This window comes from Patella vulgata, chromosome 5 (genome assembly GCF_932274485.2).
Source record: "Patella vulgata chromosome 5, xgPatVulg1.2, whole genome shotgun sequence".
Classification (NCBI taxonomy): domain Eukaryota; kingdom Metazoa; phylum Mollusca; class Gastropoda; family Patellidae; genus Patella; species Patella vulgata.
In genome coordinates this window covers 49076218-49090974 of record NC_065883.2, presented here as the reverse complement: position 1 = coordinate 49090974, position 14757 = coordinate 49076218, and the positions used below count along the sequence as shown (strand labels likewise).

The 14757-nt window shown below is 32.8% G+C and overlaps 1 protein-coding gene across 1 annotated transcript; it reads left to right on the top strand.

The window, feature by feature from the left end:
- Positions 1-311: 311 nt before the first annotated feature.
- On the top strand, positions 312-13548 carry LOC126821158 (homeobox protein prospero). The gene is made up of 3 exons (XM_050549521.2): positions 312-483; positions 6399-6543; positions 10924-13548. The coding sequence occupies exons 1-3, from the start codon at positions 347-349 to the stop codon at positions 11107-11109; spliced, it is 468 nt and encodes a 155-aa protein (XP_050405478.2). The 5' UTR covers positions 312-346; the 3' UTR covers positions 11110-13548.
- Positions 13549-14757: the final 1209 nt, after the last annotated feature.

Sequence of the window (14757 nt, the reverse complement as noted above, 5' to 3'; positions counted from 1 at the left end):
TCAATAAAAAAGACAAATCAGTACCGGACAAAATGACAGACACCAGAGGTTTAGTGCCTGACAAAGCCAGAATCTGTGCCTGACATTGTCTGTGACAGGTGCCTTATTTCCAGATAATTGGTATTTTCCACACACTACACATATATGTGTATGGAATTTTCTCCAATATACACTGATGTGTAAATTGGAGGAATAATATTTTAAAATCATTATTATTTCATTTTTAAAACAGTTGGACATATTATTATAGTTTTAGAATTTATTGAATATTATTCATATTATGTATGACATGGTCATCTGAAATTATTTTCCTTAACCCAAACTTTACACCTCAACTTTAACCCCGATGCACTTGAGGAAAGCCAAGTTGATGTTCTTCTATTGTCGATATCCTAGTTCCGCCATCCTAAAAGTCTACTTCCCAGACATCAAATTTAACAAGAATAATACAGCACAATTAGTGAAATGGTTCAGTAATTTCAGGTATGTATTTTTGCATAATCAAATCTGTAAAAAAATGTTGTCATTGATCACCAAGGTTAGATTCATGATTAATTAAAGTCAGCGTCAAAATCACTAGGATAAAGATATTTAGGTCAAAAATCTTAGTCGTCCAGATGCATTGATACGCATGTTACAGGATATTCCAGTTGGAAATCGAACACAGGACCCCAGGTGGCATCCATACACCTCAACCAAGTGATCTATAAGGGAATTCCCAATGACCAAGTCAGTTGGAAGTAGATTTAAACTCAAGACACCACAGAAAAGAACAATCCAGGCATCCCTAGATGTACCAAAAATCACACTGAACACCACATAATATTTACAACCTTGCTACACAAAACAAGCATTGCAATTTGTATAGTTAGTGTTATACATTTAAGATGGTTTACAAAATAAGATGATTCTGACATCAATGTTTTTATTTCTAATTAAGAATTTATAGAGTGTAATTGTGGGGTTAGGAGTAGGACAGTGGACTGGCAATTAGAAATTCGTGAGAAAGTGTGTCTCAAACGTCATTTGGTGGGGACAAAAAACCATTGTCTGTGTACAAATTGTGTAGATGCCCCTGTCCACAAAATTCCCACCCGACCCTACCCTCTTAGCATTGCACATGTAACCATAGAAATGAAAGTAGCCACACAAAAGGTGGAAATATACCCACTCAGCAAAGTCTGAGAAAAAAAAAAGATACCAAATTTGATAAGGAACCCCTTAAAGAAATCTTACTTCTATCGTGCTCACAAACTTTTTCAGACGCATAATATATGTATCTCTAGAACAGAAATTCTTAGAATGTTGAAAATTGACAGAGTCATTCTCTCTGATCCCATTGCTTCACTCCAAATTTGAAAATTGCAAAAAATCGATAAGCTTTGGTTGCTCATGACCCCATACTTTCATGACCCCAATGCTTTAAACCAAATTTGAAGGAATGGTTGTGGAATGCAAAAATTCGATAGGCTTTTTTATCGCTCATTACTCCAAATTTGAAAGAAAATCAGATAAAAACTGTAGCCTCTATCACAAGGTTATAGAAAAAGGTGAGGTGGTAACACTGAAATCGATCGAGTTCGTCTTTGCATGACCCCAGTACTTCACACCAAATTTGAAAAAAAAATCTGTTAAAAACTGTAGCCTCTATAGCGTTCATAAACCAGTTGTTGAACGATGGACAAGGTAAGGACATAATACACCCACAAAGAAATGTTGGTGTTTCGAAATTATCATTTTGTCTCAAAATAATGTGTTCACAAGACAATAAACCCCATTTCATTCCATTCTTAGTTCTTTTACTCTTCCTTTTACATATTTGCTTAATTGCTCAGAAAAATTTCGTTGAGTTGCAGTTTTTTTAATTAGTAAATGGAAAATTACCAAAAATGCTCAAACTTGTGGATATAAAAATGAAAATTTGTTCTCTGGCTTCATTTGTTTTAGTAATTGACAGTGTCTAAAGCTTGGGAAATCTAATTTTTTTGTGTGGCATATAAATCCATGAAAATGTTACGATTGTGTGCTAATTACTTAGATATCTACATCCTACTTTTAAATAAATACACTTGTTAAAAAAATATACTTTACTTTAACACATTTAAACATTTGTGCATAACAAACTGTGTAGGACAAATAACAATTTATCCTCATCATTGTATAGAAATTAATCCAGTCTCAGTTCTGGAATCCACACACCCACTTTCTCCATACATTTAAGTTTTTGGTTGCCTTTTATGGAAAATAGTATATATTTATAGTAGATGTTAAATTAGTAAAGTCTGTTTAAGCTAAATGATGTCAAGAAGATAGACTGAAAGTAAACAAACATTAATGCCCATATTGTCTAATTAACTCCACTGTACTAAATGTCTGTTAGGTTGGGTGATAAGTGTAAGTTAAGGCTTGACGCTATTAGGTATTTTCACCCCTCTCTTCTTTTAGTATTAGCTTTCTTGGGAAGTCAACTTTTATCCTACTTCCTTGATTAGCATGCTATAAATGTCAAACGACGGAGAAATGGTTCTCACTGTAGTTCTTGTGTGGGATACAAGCTAATTTCAAGCCAGTGTACACAGTGGATTGGATTAGATTAAGTTTACATTACATGTTTCTACTAATACTATGTTAAATCTGTTTACACCCTTCTTATTTAGAGAACAGCCCTCTTTGGCTACACTCTAGATAAACCACAGTCTGCAGGCACATCCTTTTATTTATATTCAAACCTTCTACTTTCTCACAAAATAATTCACATCAAATTCACATTTAAAAAAGAATTGAGACAGAGAGATGGGGTTTAACATCTATTTAAAACAACTTTGCCATTTCATATATGATGTATCTTTATTACATTAATCTGCGTCCACAGAGGGATTTTTATACGCCCACATTTTCATGTGGACGTATATTGTCATCGCCCCTGTCAGACGTCTGTCCGTCTGGATGTCCATCTGTGGACAATTGTTTGTGGACACTCTACAGGTCACAATTTTTATACGCCCACATTTTCATGTGGACGTATATTGTCGTCGCCCCTGTCTGTCAGGACGTCCGTCCGTCCACAATTTGTTTGTGGACACTCTACAGGTCGCAATTCTTATCCGATTTTGACAAAACTTGAAATATAGGTTTATCTCCAAAAGATCTCGACTGCTTTCGATAATGGCATGTATCGGATCGAAACTTCATGGATTATGGCCCCTGTTTGTACGAAAAATCACGTTTTTAGCTTGTGGACCCTATAGAGGTCACAGTTTTTATCCGATTTTGTTGAAACTTGAAATGTAAGTTTATAACCCAAAGATCTTGGTTTCTTACAATTTGCGACAATGTGCGAAAGCCCAGAAGGCTCATTCCAAATTCCAAATTCCAAATTCATGTCTTACCAATAAAATAGCAAATTGGCAGCCCCCCTCAATTAAACAAATTAAAATTTAAATAAATTGTAATTTTACACATCTAATTAGTGCTAGTTTACCTATCTGATGCCTGGATTCCAAATTCGACATAATCACGTGACATTACAATCATCATGGCTGATGCAGAGAAGATTAGTGTTGCCGATGCGGCGGATTTGACCTATAATTTTGCACAACTAATTAGTGCTAGTTTACCTATCTGATGCCTGGGCCAGATAAACACCCGTTCCAAATTACTAGGTTTCGAAATTCCAAATTACTAGATTCAAAATTCCAAATGCGAAATTCCAAATTCGACATAATCACGTGACATAACAATCATCATGGCTGCTGCAGAAAAGATAAGTGTTGCCGATGCGTCTGATTTGACCTATACATTCAATATCCGTGGAACTTTTACACTGGAGGAACTGAGTAAGTGATCAAGTACTACTACTGATATGCAACCGATCACTAAACTGTTCACATCTACCAAAGCAAACCTCGGATCAGATTTGGAATTTCGCACTTGAAATTTGGAATGAGCCTTCTGGGCTTTCGTAACAATGCACTCATGGACTGCTCGGACGATTTAGCTGCTGTGATGTATGTTTCATTGCCTGGCAACCTATCTTTAAAAAATGAAAAACCTTGAATTATAGAAATATAAATAATAACATACAGTTTTTGCACATAAAACTTTAATATTTCTGTCTGTATACTATTCACTTAGAATATTAATGTGTCCTTATATTTGATAAAGAATAATTATTGCCATTATGTTACTTATTAACAGGCTGTACAGTAGTTTATGAATTGTAGTCTTTCTAAGGTTTCTAGATAACTGCATGTTTTGTTGACCTGTATCTAGGTCTACTTATACAGTAAATATATATGAGATTTGTAATTATTTATCTAATGAGCCAGCCTTGTACTAATAACTTGACTTGACAAAAACAATTTCAGGATTTATTTATTATTTATTTACTTTCATGAAAATTACTAACTTCAATAATTGTCTAACGTTTTGTTTTGAATAGTTCAATAACCATTTATATAGTAAAAAGTGGTTCACAAGCAAGATTTTACATTGCACATGTAGTAAATAAGGGTTACGACTGGGTTTAGAAGTTATTAGATCGAGAGAAAGGGGGTTTAGCGTCCACTTGACATAAACTAGGTCATTTCAGGACTAACATTGTGTGTAGGGATCTTTAACAATGATCGAAACCCCACAACTTGACTCAATGACAGATCTTATGATCTAAATTGTGCATTTTAGCGACTCGCCCCAACCTCTTGCTATTATAGAAAAAATGGTGGACAGATTCTGAAATCGGTTTAAAAGTTATTTTAAGGAGCCTCAAAATCTGTGCTTGCTTCAGTACATAACCCTGTAATCTATAAATAAATTCATATAATTATAGCATCATAAAAAAAATACTAATTGCGTATATACGCCTGTTTAGTCAGGTGATAAAATGTTCGCATAGCAATCATAAAACAACAAAACAGACAATAATGTTATTTTCTAACCTTCTAAATGTAGAAAAGTCACCCTGCAGATGTTCTTCATATTATTATTATATAATGACCGTCCTGTAAGGTGACATCCTATATGTATTTATATATATATAGTATATTGCCAGAGTGGATATATATTTCAACATGTCACTCTCTTTTACTTTTATTGACATACTCAAAAACAAAAACAATCCAAGTTTTATCATAATAACATCTTGTTATTGTTGAATAATCTTTAAAAATACTACTGTAGCCTGTGAAACAAGCCAGGACTTTAAAGTTAACAATGAATTAGGACAATAAGCCTGGGTATAATTGACAGCAATTTGCCAAGCAATAATAATAATTCTTATAAGAGGAGAATAATTTACCGATTAACATAAACTCAGCATTCGGAAGCAGTAATATTTGAGATAAGGGAGACTAATGCCTCGACTGTTTCATTAAATAGATTGATGGTAAATGGCAGAAGGAACTTTAAATGTCAAAGATGAAATTCCCAGGCAGCTTTACTACCCCTATATCCCTTCTTGACAAATACGGTGTTGAGTAGCATATAATTGGTTAGAGAAGAGAGAAGTGAAGTAGATACAGCGTGTCAAACATTATGCTCTCCATGGAGCTTCTCATTATAAAATACCTAATAACCCATCAAGTATAATCAAGTATTCTAGACTAAATTATGGCCTAATTGAGATTAATTTCTCCCCATCTCTTTCTCACTACTATTACAAATAAATTGTCTCGTTTAACTGCATCAGTCTCTTGTATTTATTAGCCAACAATGCCATAATGGTATGGTCAGAAGCTTGTCTCTTTGCTTGGCCTATCTTGGGAAGCCTTTGCTTGGCCTATCTTGGGAAGCTCAAGTTAATTGGGAAAGATTTAATATTTATGATTGTCAAATAAACTAATAACTATTATGTGCTTGACTTTTCTGGTTGTCTTCAGTAATTGTTCTCTTTGACCTTTTCGTGTTCTAGAAACTTTCCCTCCACTTTGAAAGGGCAAAAAATGTCAGATTATTACTTTACGGACTTTCGAGACTAGTGGTTTGTGAAGGGATGTTTCGGGTAGATTTGGTTTCCCCCATGAGAGATTGATTTCCATCTATTCATGTCTCCCTTAAGATTCACACAAAATATCAAATAAGTTGTTTTTCCTTTGTTTTTACAACAAACTTTAAAAGTCATTTTTCTTTTTAAAGCTAATTAAATTTCAAAAACCAGTTCCTAGCAATGATGTTTTTCTGTACACAGTACACATAAAAGAATCCTATAGGCTTGTACTTCAGTTGCTGCTCTAGTTAAATAATTTGCTTGCGCGTAGGGGTCTCTAGCAGTGGGAGGAAGCCGGAGAAAACCCACCAGGTTGAACAGCCAAGTGCTTTTGTATATTTCAAAAGTTTTTCTGCTTGATGACATATAAGAAAAAATTTGAATTCTATATTTATATTGTTATTTTATATTACAGAGAGTTCTTTTACATACAAATGGAGAAGTATGCCCGTCAAGCTTTAGCTGAAGGTTGTAAACATGCTGATGAACTTCATGTATCACCAGATTCTGAATTATACCGTGTCCTTAATCTGCATTATAATAGAAATAATCAAATTGAGGTATGACTTCAAATTATTTTGATCTTAGAATTATAATGTTGTGTCAAGCTGCTTCCATATTATCCATAATTTTTTAAATTGCATACAAGTAATTTTTTCATTCTCTACTCCTGACCCAAGTCAGATATTCTAAAGTTTTTATACGCCCACATTTTCATGTGGACGTATATTGTCGTCGCCTGTCAGTCTGTCCGGACGTCCGTCTGTTTGTCCGTTCGTCCGCCCACAATTTATTTGTGGACACTCATCTACAGGTCACAATTTTTAACCGATTTTGACGAAACTTGAAATATAGCTCTCAGTTCCTTTATGGTTTATGGCCCCTGATTGTACAAAAAATAACGTTTTTAGCTAGTAGACACTCTAAAGGTCATAAGTGTCACCTGATTTTGAAATGCATATTTATAACTTAAAGATCTTGGTTCCTTTCGATATTCGTACATATCGGATTGCAACTTCCTGAATTATGGCCCATGATTTTATGAGAAATCGCATTTTTGGCTTGTGGTTCCTCTAGAACTCACAATTATTATCCGATTTAAAAAAAACGTTTGAATATATCACCGCTCCACCGTTATATGGGTTGAGTTCGAATGTCGTGAAAATGGGGCTAAAACTGATTTTACGAGAAATCGCATTTTTGGCTTGTGGTCCCTCTAGAACTCACAATTATTATCCGATTTAAAAAAAACGTTTGAATATATCACCGCTCCACCGTTATGTGGGTTGAGTTCGAATGTCGTGAAAATGGGACTAAAACTGCCGGACAAAATGGTTGCCCCTCATATGCAAATAGTGTAAACATCTGGTATATCAAAGTTATGGACCCCCTAGAGGTCACAGTTTCAATCTGATTTTGATGAAACTTGAAATACATGTTTATAATCTAAAGATCTTGGTTCCTGTCGATATTCGCGCATATCGGATCATAACTTTCTGAATTATCGCCCATGATCGTACGAAAAATCACGTTTTTAGCTTGTGGTCCCTGTAGAGGTCACAATTTTTATCCGATTTAAAAAATATGTGTGAATATATCACTGTTACACACTAAGATCTTGGTTCCTTTTGATAATCGCACATATCTGAACGTAACTTCCTGGATTATGGCCCCTGATTGTTGAATGAAGGTTGAATTTGAATTTCGGGAAAATCAAAATGAAACTGCCCGACAAAATGGCCACTCTTTGTACGCAAATTGTGTAAAAGTATGTAATGCGAAGGTTGTACACCCTCTAGCGGTTTTTATCCGATTTTGATTAAACTTAAAACATATCTTTATATCCCAAAGATCTCGGTCCCTTTTGATATTTGTACATTTCAGACTTTAACTTTCTGGATTATGGTCCCTGATTGAACAACAAATCACTTTTGTTTTTAGCTTGTTCTCTGTCCATCTCTTGGAAAATGTGGGCATATCTTGCCAGGCAGCCGCTGGTTCCAGTCATCTGTTTTGTGTTGAACCAGTTGAAGATTTTTATTGCTAGTTCAGTGAGAAAGACTGATCTGACAAATTGACAAATTGGAAGTGACCTGACAAAAGTTCACTGAAATTTCATTGAGAGAAAAGTGATTGAAAATTGTGAACCTCTGCGTCACGAACAACTCATCACAACCTCACTACTTTCTTCTTTCTGACCTATTGGTCTTTTTAGAGCCTCTACCAACTTTTCATTCATTACGATTTGAAAATGATTTACCCTACCCCTCAACAATAATGATTTTAGAAAACTTGTTCTCAAAGTTGGTTCATCAGTAGTTAATGACTAACACTACACCTTTATGGAAACAAAGGACATATACAATATCTGATAGGAAACTAATCAGATGAAAACATAATTATTTGTCAAATTCAACTTGAAAATCTTTATATCGTGAAATTTTTTATTTTTATAAGCCCACATTGAAATGTGGTCATATGATGTTGTCGCCCCCGTCCGTCTGTCCGTCGTCCACAATTGCTTGTGGACGCTCTAGAGGCTAAAGTTTATATCTGATTGACTTTAAATTTATACGCAATGTTTAAGGTCATGAAACGAAGGAGCCTATTGATTTTCAGCAATTTCGGATAATTACTGCCAGACTTTAAATTTATATGCAGTGTTTGAGGTCATGAGAGAAAGAATCCTATTGATTTTCAATGATTTCCAATAATTACTGCAAAAGTTATGGCCCTTGATCACTTTGAAAAATCTTGTAAAATCTTGTGACGCTCTAGAGGCTTATGTTATCATCCGAATGACTTTAGATTGATACACAGAGTTTAAGGTCTTGAAACGAACAAGTATATTGATTTTCAATGAATATTGATAACTTGAACAGCTAAATCCATGATATTAAATATTTCGTATACTAAACGTTAGCATGGGGCAGAAATTTATAAAAACCAAATAAATTCTAATGATTTTCTGATAATTACTTAATGAGTTGTTACTCTTAATCAGATTCTAGTGTATTATAAATGTTTCATTACTGAAAAAGTAAAAATATGCGACAACTCTTGTTGAATGGTCGGACGATTTAGCTGCTGTGTGTGTGTGTTTCTTTGCCTGGCAACCTATCTTTAACCAATGAGGAAAAAAGGGCAGAAAATGTCATCTTTGAAATTATTTGGAGATCAAAGGTAACTTTCTTGTACAAGAACCAAGTTAAAAATACATTTTCTTCAATAATTGAAACATAATGGCTAAAAGATATGTGAAGGATTCTTTGTTGATATTAAAGTATTAAGAATGTTGTTAGATGGGTCGATTAGATCCTTACCTTTGCTTTGTCAGATGTGAAGAACATGAGAATACACTTACAAGATTGGGAAAAGGCAAATTATATTGTTCACCCAACATTTAGCCTTTTTCACAGATCCAGTCTTATTAGTCCAACTCTTTTGTGGATAAAATAGTCTTTTTTACGGGCATATAATTACGTTGATTACTGCTTTAATCGACAACAAAACCTCTCTTTACAACTAATCTATTATTTTCAACTTCTTTCACACACATTGTGGAAAAAAACGTATAATTTACGGATTACTACGAAATCGTTTCATTTTCTTTGACAATAAGTGGCTCCTTTAGTTGAATGGCTGTGTATTATGTTCAGGATGAAAGGTTGTCATACTGTAAGATGGTCTATCATTATAAATATTATTATATGCCTTAAAGACATGGAACTTTACTAGGCTTGCCTGATAATTGATTGAAGCATAGCTTGTGTTGTGTGTTTAGATGGGGGTTCACGGTGGCTAAGTGGATAAAATGCTGGCTCACTAGCCCGGAGGTCTGGTATTCGCTCCCTGCATTGGCTGAGAAAGTTCATCCAGATTTGTGTGTTAAAATGAATCAAAAATTGAGCCCCCCACCCACCCAGGTTGGTTGTTTGGCAATCTGATTAAAATAAAGATCTAAAGTTCGTTTCGTTTTTTTATACTTTCGATGGCCTACACTACATGAAGATCTGACAAGTTATAGCGATAGGTCACGTCAGGGGTCAAAAGACCGACTTATGACCCTATGATGTCAGACATTTGATTAACCAATCAGCATTGATGTTACTAGTGGATTACCCACAGTTCCGTGCAAAACATGCCTAAAGCTCGCCGTAACAGACTGTTTCATTGGCTTATCCCTGACACCATTAAGAACACGAGTTAAATAACAACTCTTCCAGATCCAGGTGTAGTAAAGACAAGTAAAACGAAATTTCGAACTATAAAAACGAAACGAAATAGGATCTGTGTTTTAACGAGATTGGTTGTTTGGTTGGTTTGTGTGGAACTATTTAGAACAATTTTCTATGTAAATCTTATGGCATCTAAAAGTCAAATAATTGATTAGGTTGTCTGTGCTGTCCTCTATGATGAATTCAGTGCCAGAGAATCCCTGTAGGGGATGTGTTAATCATTATGATGATTTAATGTCAATTATTAAGATTAAGATGTCTGCTAGGAGATTGGTGATTTTTTTTTTAAAGCAAAAGGAGTCATAGATTTAATACCATTAAGAATAGCAATGATCAAAGACTACTTGGATGAAGTGTTTTGTACTTTGTTGATTTTCTAATTAAGTTGAACAATTGGTTATGAATGTATTCATGCCCTAACCATTTTTTTCCTTTTTTTTTCTTTTATAACCCACCTTTAAACCATTACATCTTTATCAGATTACCACATGACACAAATTTTTTCATCTAGTAATTTTTTTCTTGTCATAGCATTCGTCAAGTTAAAAAAATGGAGCCTTTTTTAACTTACTGGAATTCAATTTCATCAGATTTAATTGACAGTAAAGTAGAAATTTACATAGTTCTTTTAAATATGAACATAATATTTTAAATGAATCGAATCTATATACATGAATTTATGTCATTTTATTTCCTTTGCAGGTTCCTGATAATTTTAGAAGATGTGTACAAGGAAGTCTTCGGGAATTTTTCCGTTCTATATATAGTGGCAAAGATGCAGAACCATCTTGGAAGAAGGCTATTTATAAAGTTATTGCCCGATTGGACGATACTTTACCAGAATATTTTAAATCACCAAATTGGATGGAACAATTAGGAGAAGTGTAAAAAGTCTTGAAAGTGATAAACTCTTAGCATCAATAAAACAGTTCTTGTAAATTGGGTATCAAGATAGTTCTTGTAAATTATTTAACATAGTTTTCCACTAGAATATATACATTTATATCTTCATTATTATTTTGGAATACAATCATCAATGTAATGTAAAAATGCATTCTTCAGATTCACAACTGTTGACATAATTTCTGTCAAATCAAGTTCTATCTGTATATTTGTAAATTAAAAGTTTGTTATTATTATTATTATTATTATTTATGTTATAATAGTGTGAATGTGTATGTAATACATGTGTATTTATAATAATGCACATGTTTCTGATTCAAATAAATAGTTACCTATGTAGATACAAAAAAACCAAATAGCGTGTTCCCTAGTCATAAAGCTTGACCTAAGAGAAGTTTACTAGAATGGATCCATGAAATCCATTAGTATTGACATTTTTACAAATCAATCATATAATATTTGGTGCAGTTATCTATCTCATGTACATGTGTATATAATTATATATCATAAATATGTTGTTTTATTATTTATTTTGTATTTAAATTTGGATTAGTTTTGTAAGATCATTGTCTGAGAATAAGAAGTCTACAGACATTGTAATGGAAAGGATAACTGGAAGGATGTTAATTAAAAAAATTTGTTGTACCTCAATATATTCTAGTATATTAGTTTAGTGATCAGGTTCAGTTGGATTATTATACATTTGATACTCCAACCATCCATTCTATTATTATCATTTTGTAGACATGACCTTTTTAATTAATTGTTTGTGAGACATATAGTTGTTTAATAATATGTTCTCTCTTGTGACATGCATAATGGTTTTTGTACTATACAAATAATTTTAAGTCAATTTTCAATTTATCTATTTATTTTTTGGGGGTGGGGGTGGGGAATAGCTGCAATATATTTCACCTCATACAATATTTAATCTAGTATTATACTCATGATATTTATTTTCACAAGTTTATTTGTTTATGATTTTATAATAAACAGCATAATTTGAGACAAGGTACAATTTTATGGATACACAATTACTGAGTTTAATACTAAGTGATGTTTCAATGAGGATACTTTGGTTCTTTTTCAGTGCTTATCCAGTTTTTTTCACAGTCTAATTATACATTTTACATATCTTGGTTTTCAGTACTTAACTTTCATGATTTTACCCTTGCTTCAGAGATCACTCTGGTTCACTCATACTCCCATAAATACACACTTCTCTTTAAATTATTGTTGATCTATATAGCTCAGGTTAATTGGTTTCCCATTAATAGTGTTAATACATTGAACATACATATTATGATTGCCCTCTTTTTAATCACTGTAAGATTTTCCGCTGTGTGGGTTTAGTTGTTAATGGCCCCCTTTATCAAAGGTGTTAAGTTTTAATTGTATTTGGTTGTTATTTTTGTTGCATATTCTGTATATATTTGCCTAACATTCACATACCTGTATCATTTGCTTGATAAAGACGAGAGTATCCTCATCGAAACATTGTTTACTATTAAACTCAGTAATTATGTATCCATAAAATTGTACCTTGTGTTAATATGTTCAATTGCTAAATGCCAATCAAAGAAGCATAATTTGAATTCCAGTTCTAGTCATATTTTTGGTAATACAAAATCACCTTATTTAGTGACATTTATTTTATCGCTAAAATAGCATAATTTCATTTTGATATTATTAATTTAAATCATTATATTATATGCCATAACTTGTCAATTATCATTCCTATTTTTAGGAGTTTGCATGCATTATTATTCCTTCATAATTAATACCACCATTCTTTCCTTGTTATATAATATTATATTCTTTCAAAATTTACCTACCAAATATCATTTCATTATTATTTATGTTTTTTCATTCCTTAAATTGAATTTGTCATTCCTTAAATTGAATTTGTCATTCCTTAAATTGAATATGCTATTCCTTAAATTGAATATGCTATTCATTAATATTTGATCATGCCATTTCTTAATATTATAACTATATCATTCCATTCCTTAATTACCATAGTGAGATTCAAAACCATTAAATTTATTTTCTAGTCATTTTTGCAGAAAACTAAACATTTGTAGTCATTAAAGTGTGTTTGCTAAATATTTGTAGTTCGAAAAAAAATCTGTTAGCTTAAAATGTAAATGTTTCTTAAATCTTTGTTATTTTTTGTTTCTGAAAGGTGATTTAGATTTCCAAATAGTGGTAGATTTGTTGATCTGTAAATATAAAACAAAATTTATAAATGTACAAATAAATTTCCAAACCTTTTCATAAATATACCAATTATTATATTCTATGTACCTACATTATATATACATTATATACTATTTTATAATCCTATCATTTGTTTTTCTATCTTACATAATGCTTCTCCTGTTGAACATTGTCAACTTTTCAGATGTAGTTAAATAAATAGCTATCAAGAAAAATAAATAGTATCTGTTGTTGTTAATATAAACTCATCTCTTGTTGCAGCAAGGTAGAGGGTAGAGACAATAAACCCTTGCACAATGTAACTTGGTGATTGGGTTGGTGGGGGAGAGGCGACAGGAACATGGTGTGGATGAATGGTGCTGGTAGAAACAAATAAAACCTTGCACCAGGGGACTGTGTATGAATTGTACGGGGTACAGACAAGAAAACCTTGTATCAAGGGACTGTGTGGGTGGTATGGGTGGTAGAGACAAGAACACGTTTCATCATGTAGGTGGTGGTTCGTCCACTTCCTTTGAAAGTGATATCGCAGACAAGTTGTCTTGGTATATTCAGCACTTGCACCAGACTCTTTCCTGCGCTCACACCAGGGAACAAAACCACTCGGCCTTCCCAACCCACTTTGACTAAAATCTTTTGATACTTACATTTATAGTATTTTGCATTGTGGGGACAATAGTGACTCCAGACAAATTCTCAGTTGATTAAGCTGACATTGCCTTGGCAAACTACTCCTCTTTTGGCTTTGATTCACTGAAAGGACAATATGGTGTTTCTATTTTTAAATAAATAAAAACTTTCAAAATAGTAAAATATATCTAAAAAGTATATTATTACATGATATTTAGTTTTATACTCAATGTCTGGTTAAAGAACCCAATATAAGAAATGAGTTGTGTTTTATATCAAATGTAACATCCTTCTACAAAATAGAACACCAATAACCAGTGCTTTTTTAATTTAAAAAATCAGTTTTCTTCATTATTCTTTTTGTTCCATTTCAAAATGTAAAATATTATATTTTACGTTGTAGACGATTAACATGGTGATTATAAAGTATAGGAAGTGATTTGATAAAATTCTATGAAAGAATATTTTATTTTAAGAATATAAATAAAGTGTCTCCCTGGTAATCATCTTGCATTTATTAGAAATATTACATCGGACCACACACATTATTAATTATATATATTTATTTTTAATGTCATTTTGTTGTAGTATTAATACCCAGACATCAGATGACTATACATCAGTTATGTTTCATGAACATCGTCTGAATTACAATAATAATATTGATGTACACACACATTTTAATATGGTAGTATCTATATATGTCAGAGACGCGCCATTAGCGCACACGATCGGTCTTTTTATCGCCTTCGAATGGCGAGTAAAATCTTTGATCAATAGCTT

Bases quoted from the DNA above. Each gene is read 5' to 3' on its own strand.
- LOC126821158 (XM_050549521.2), top strand. From the start codon at position 347: ATGCACTTGAGGAAAGCCAAGTTGATGTTCTTCTATTGTCGATATCCT. The intron at 484-6,398 runs GTATGTATTTTT...TTTATATTACAG, and splicing joins AAATGGTTCAGTAATTTCAG to AGAGTTCTTTTACATACAAA. The intron at 6,544-10,923 runs GTATGACTTCAA...TTTCCTTTGCAG, and splicing joins ATAGAAATAATCAAATTGAG to GTTCCTGATAATTTTAGAAG.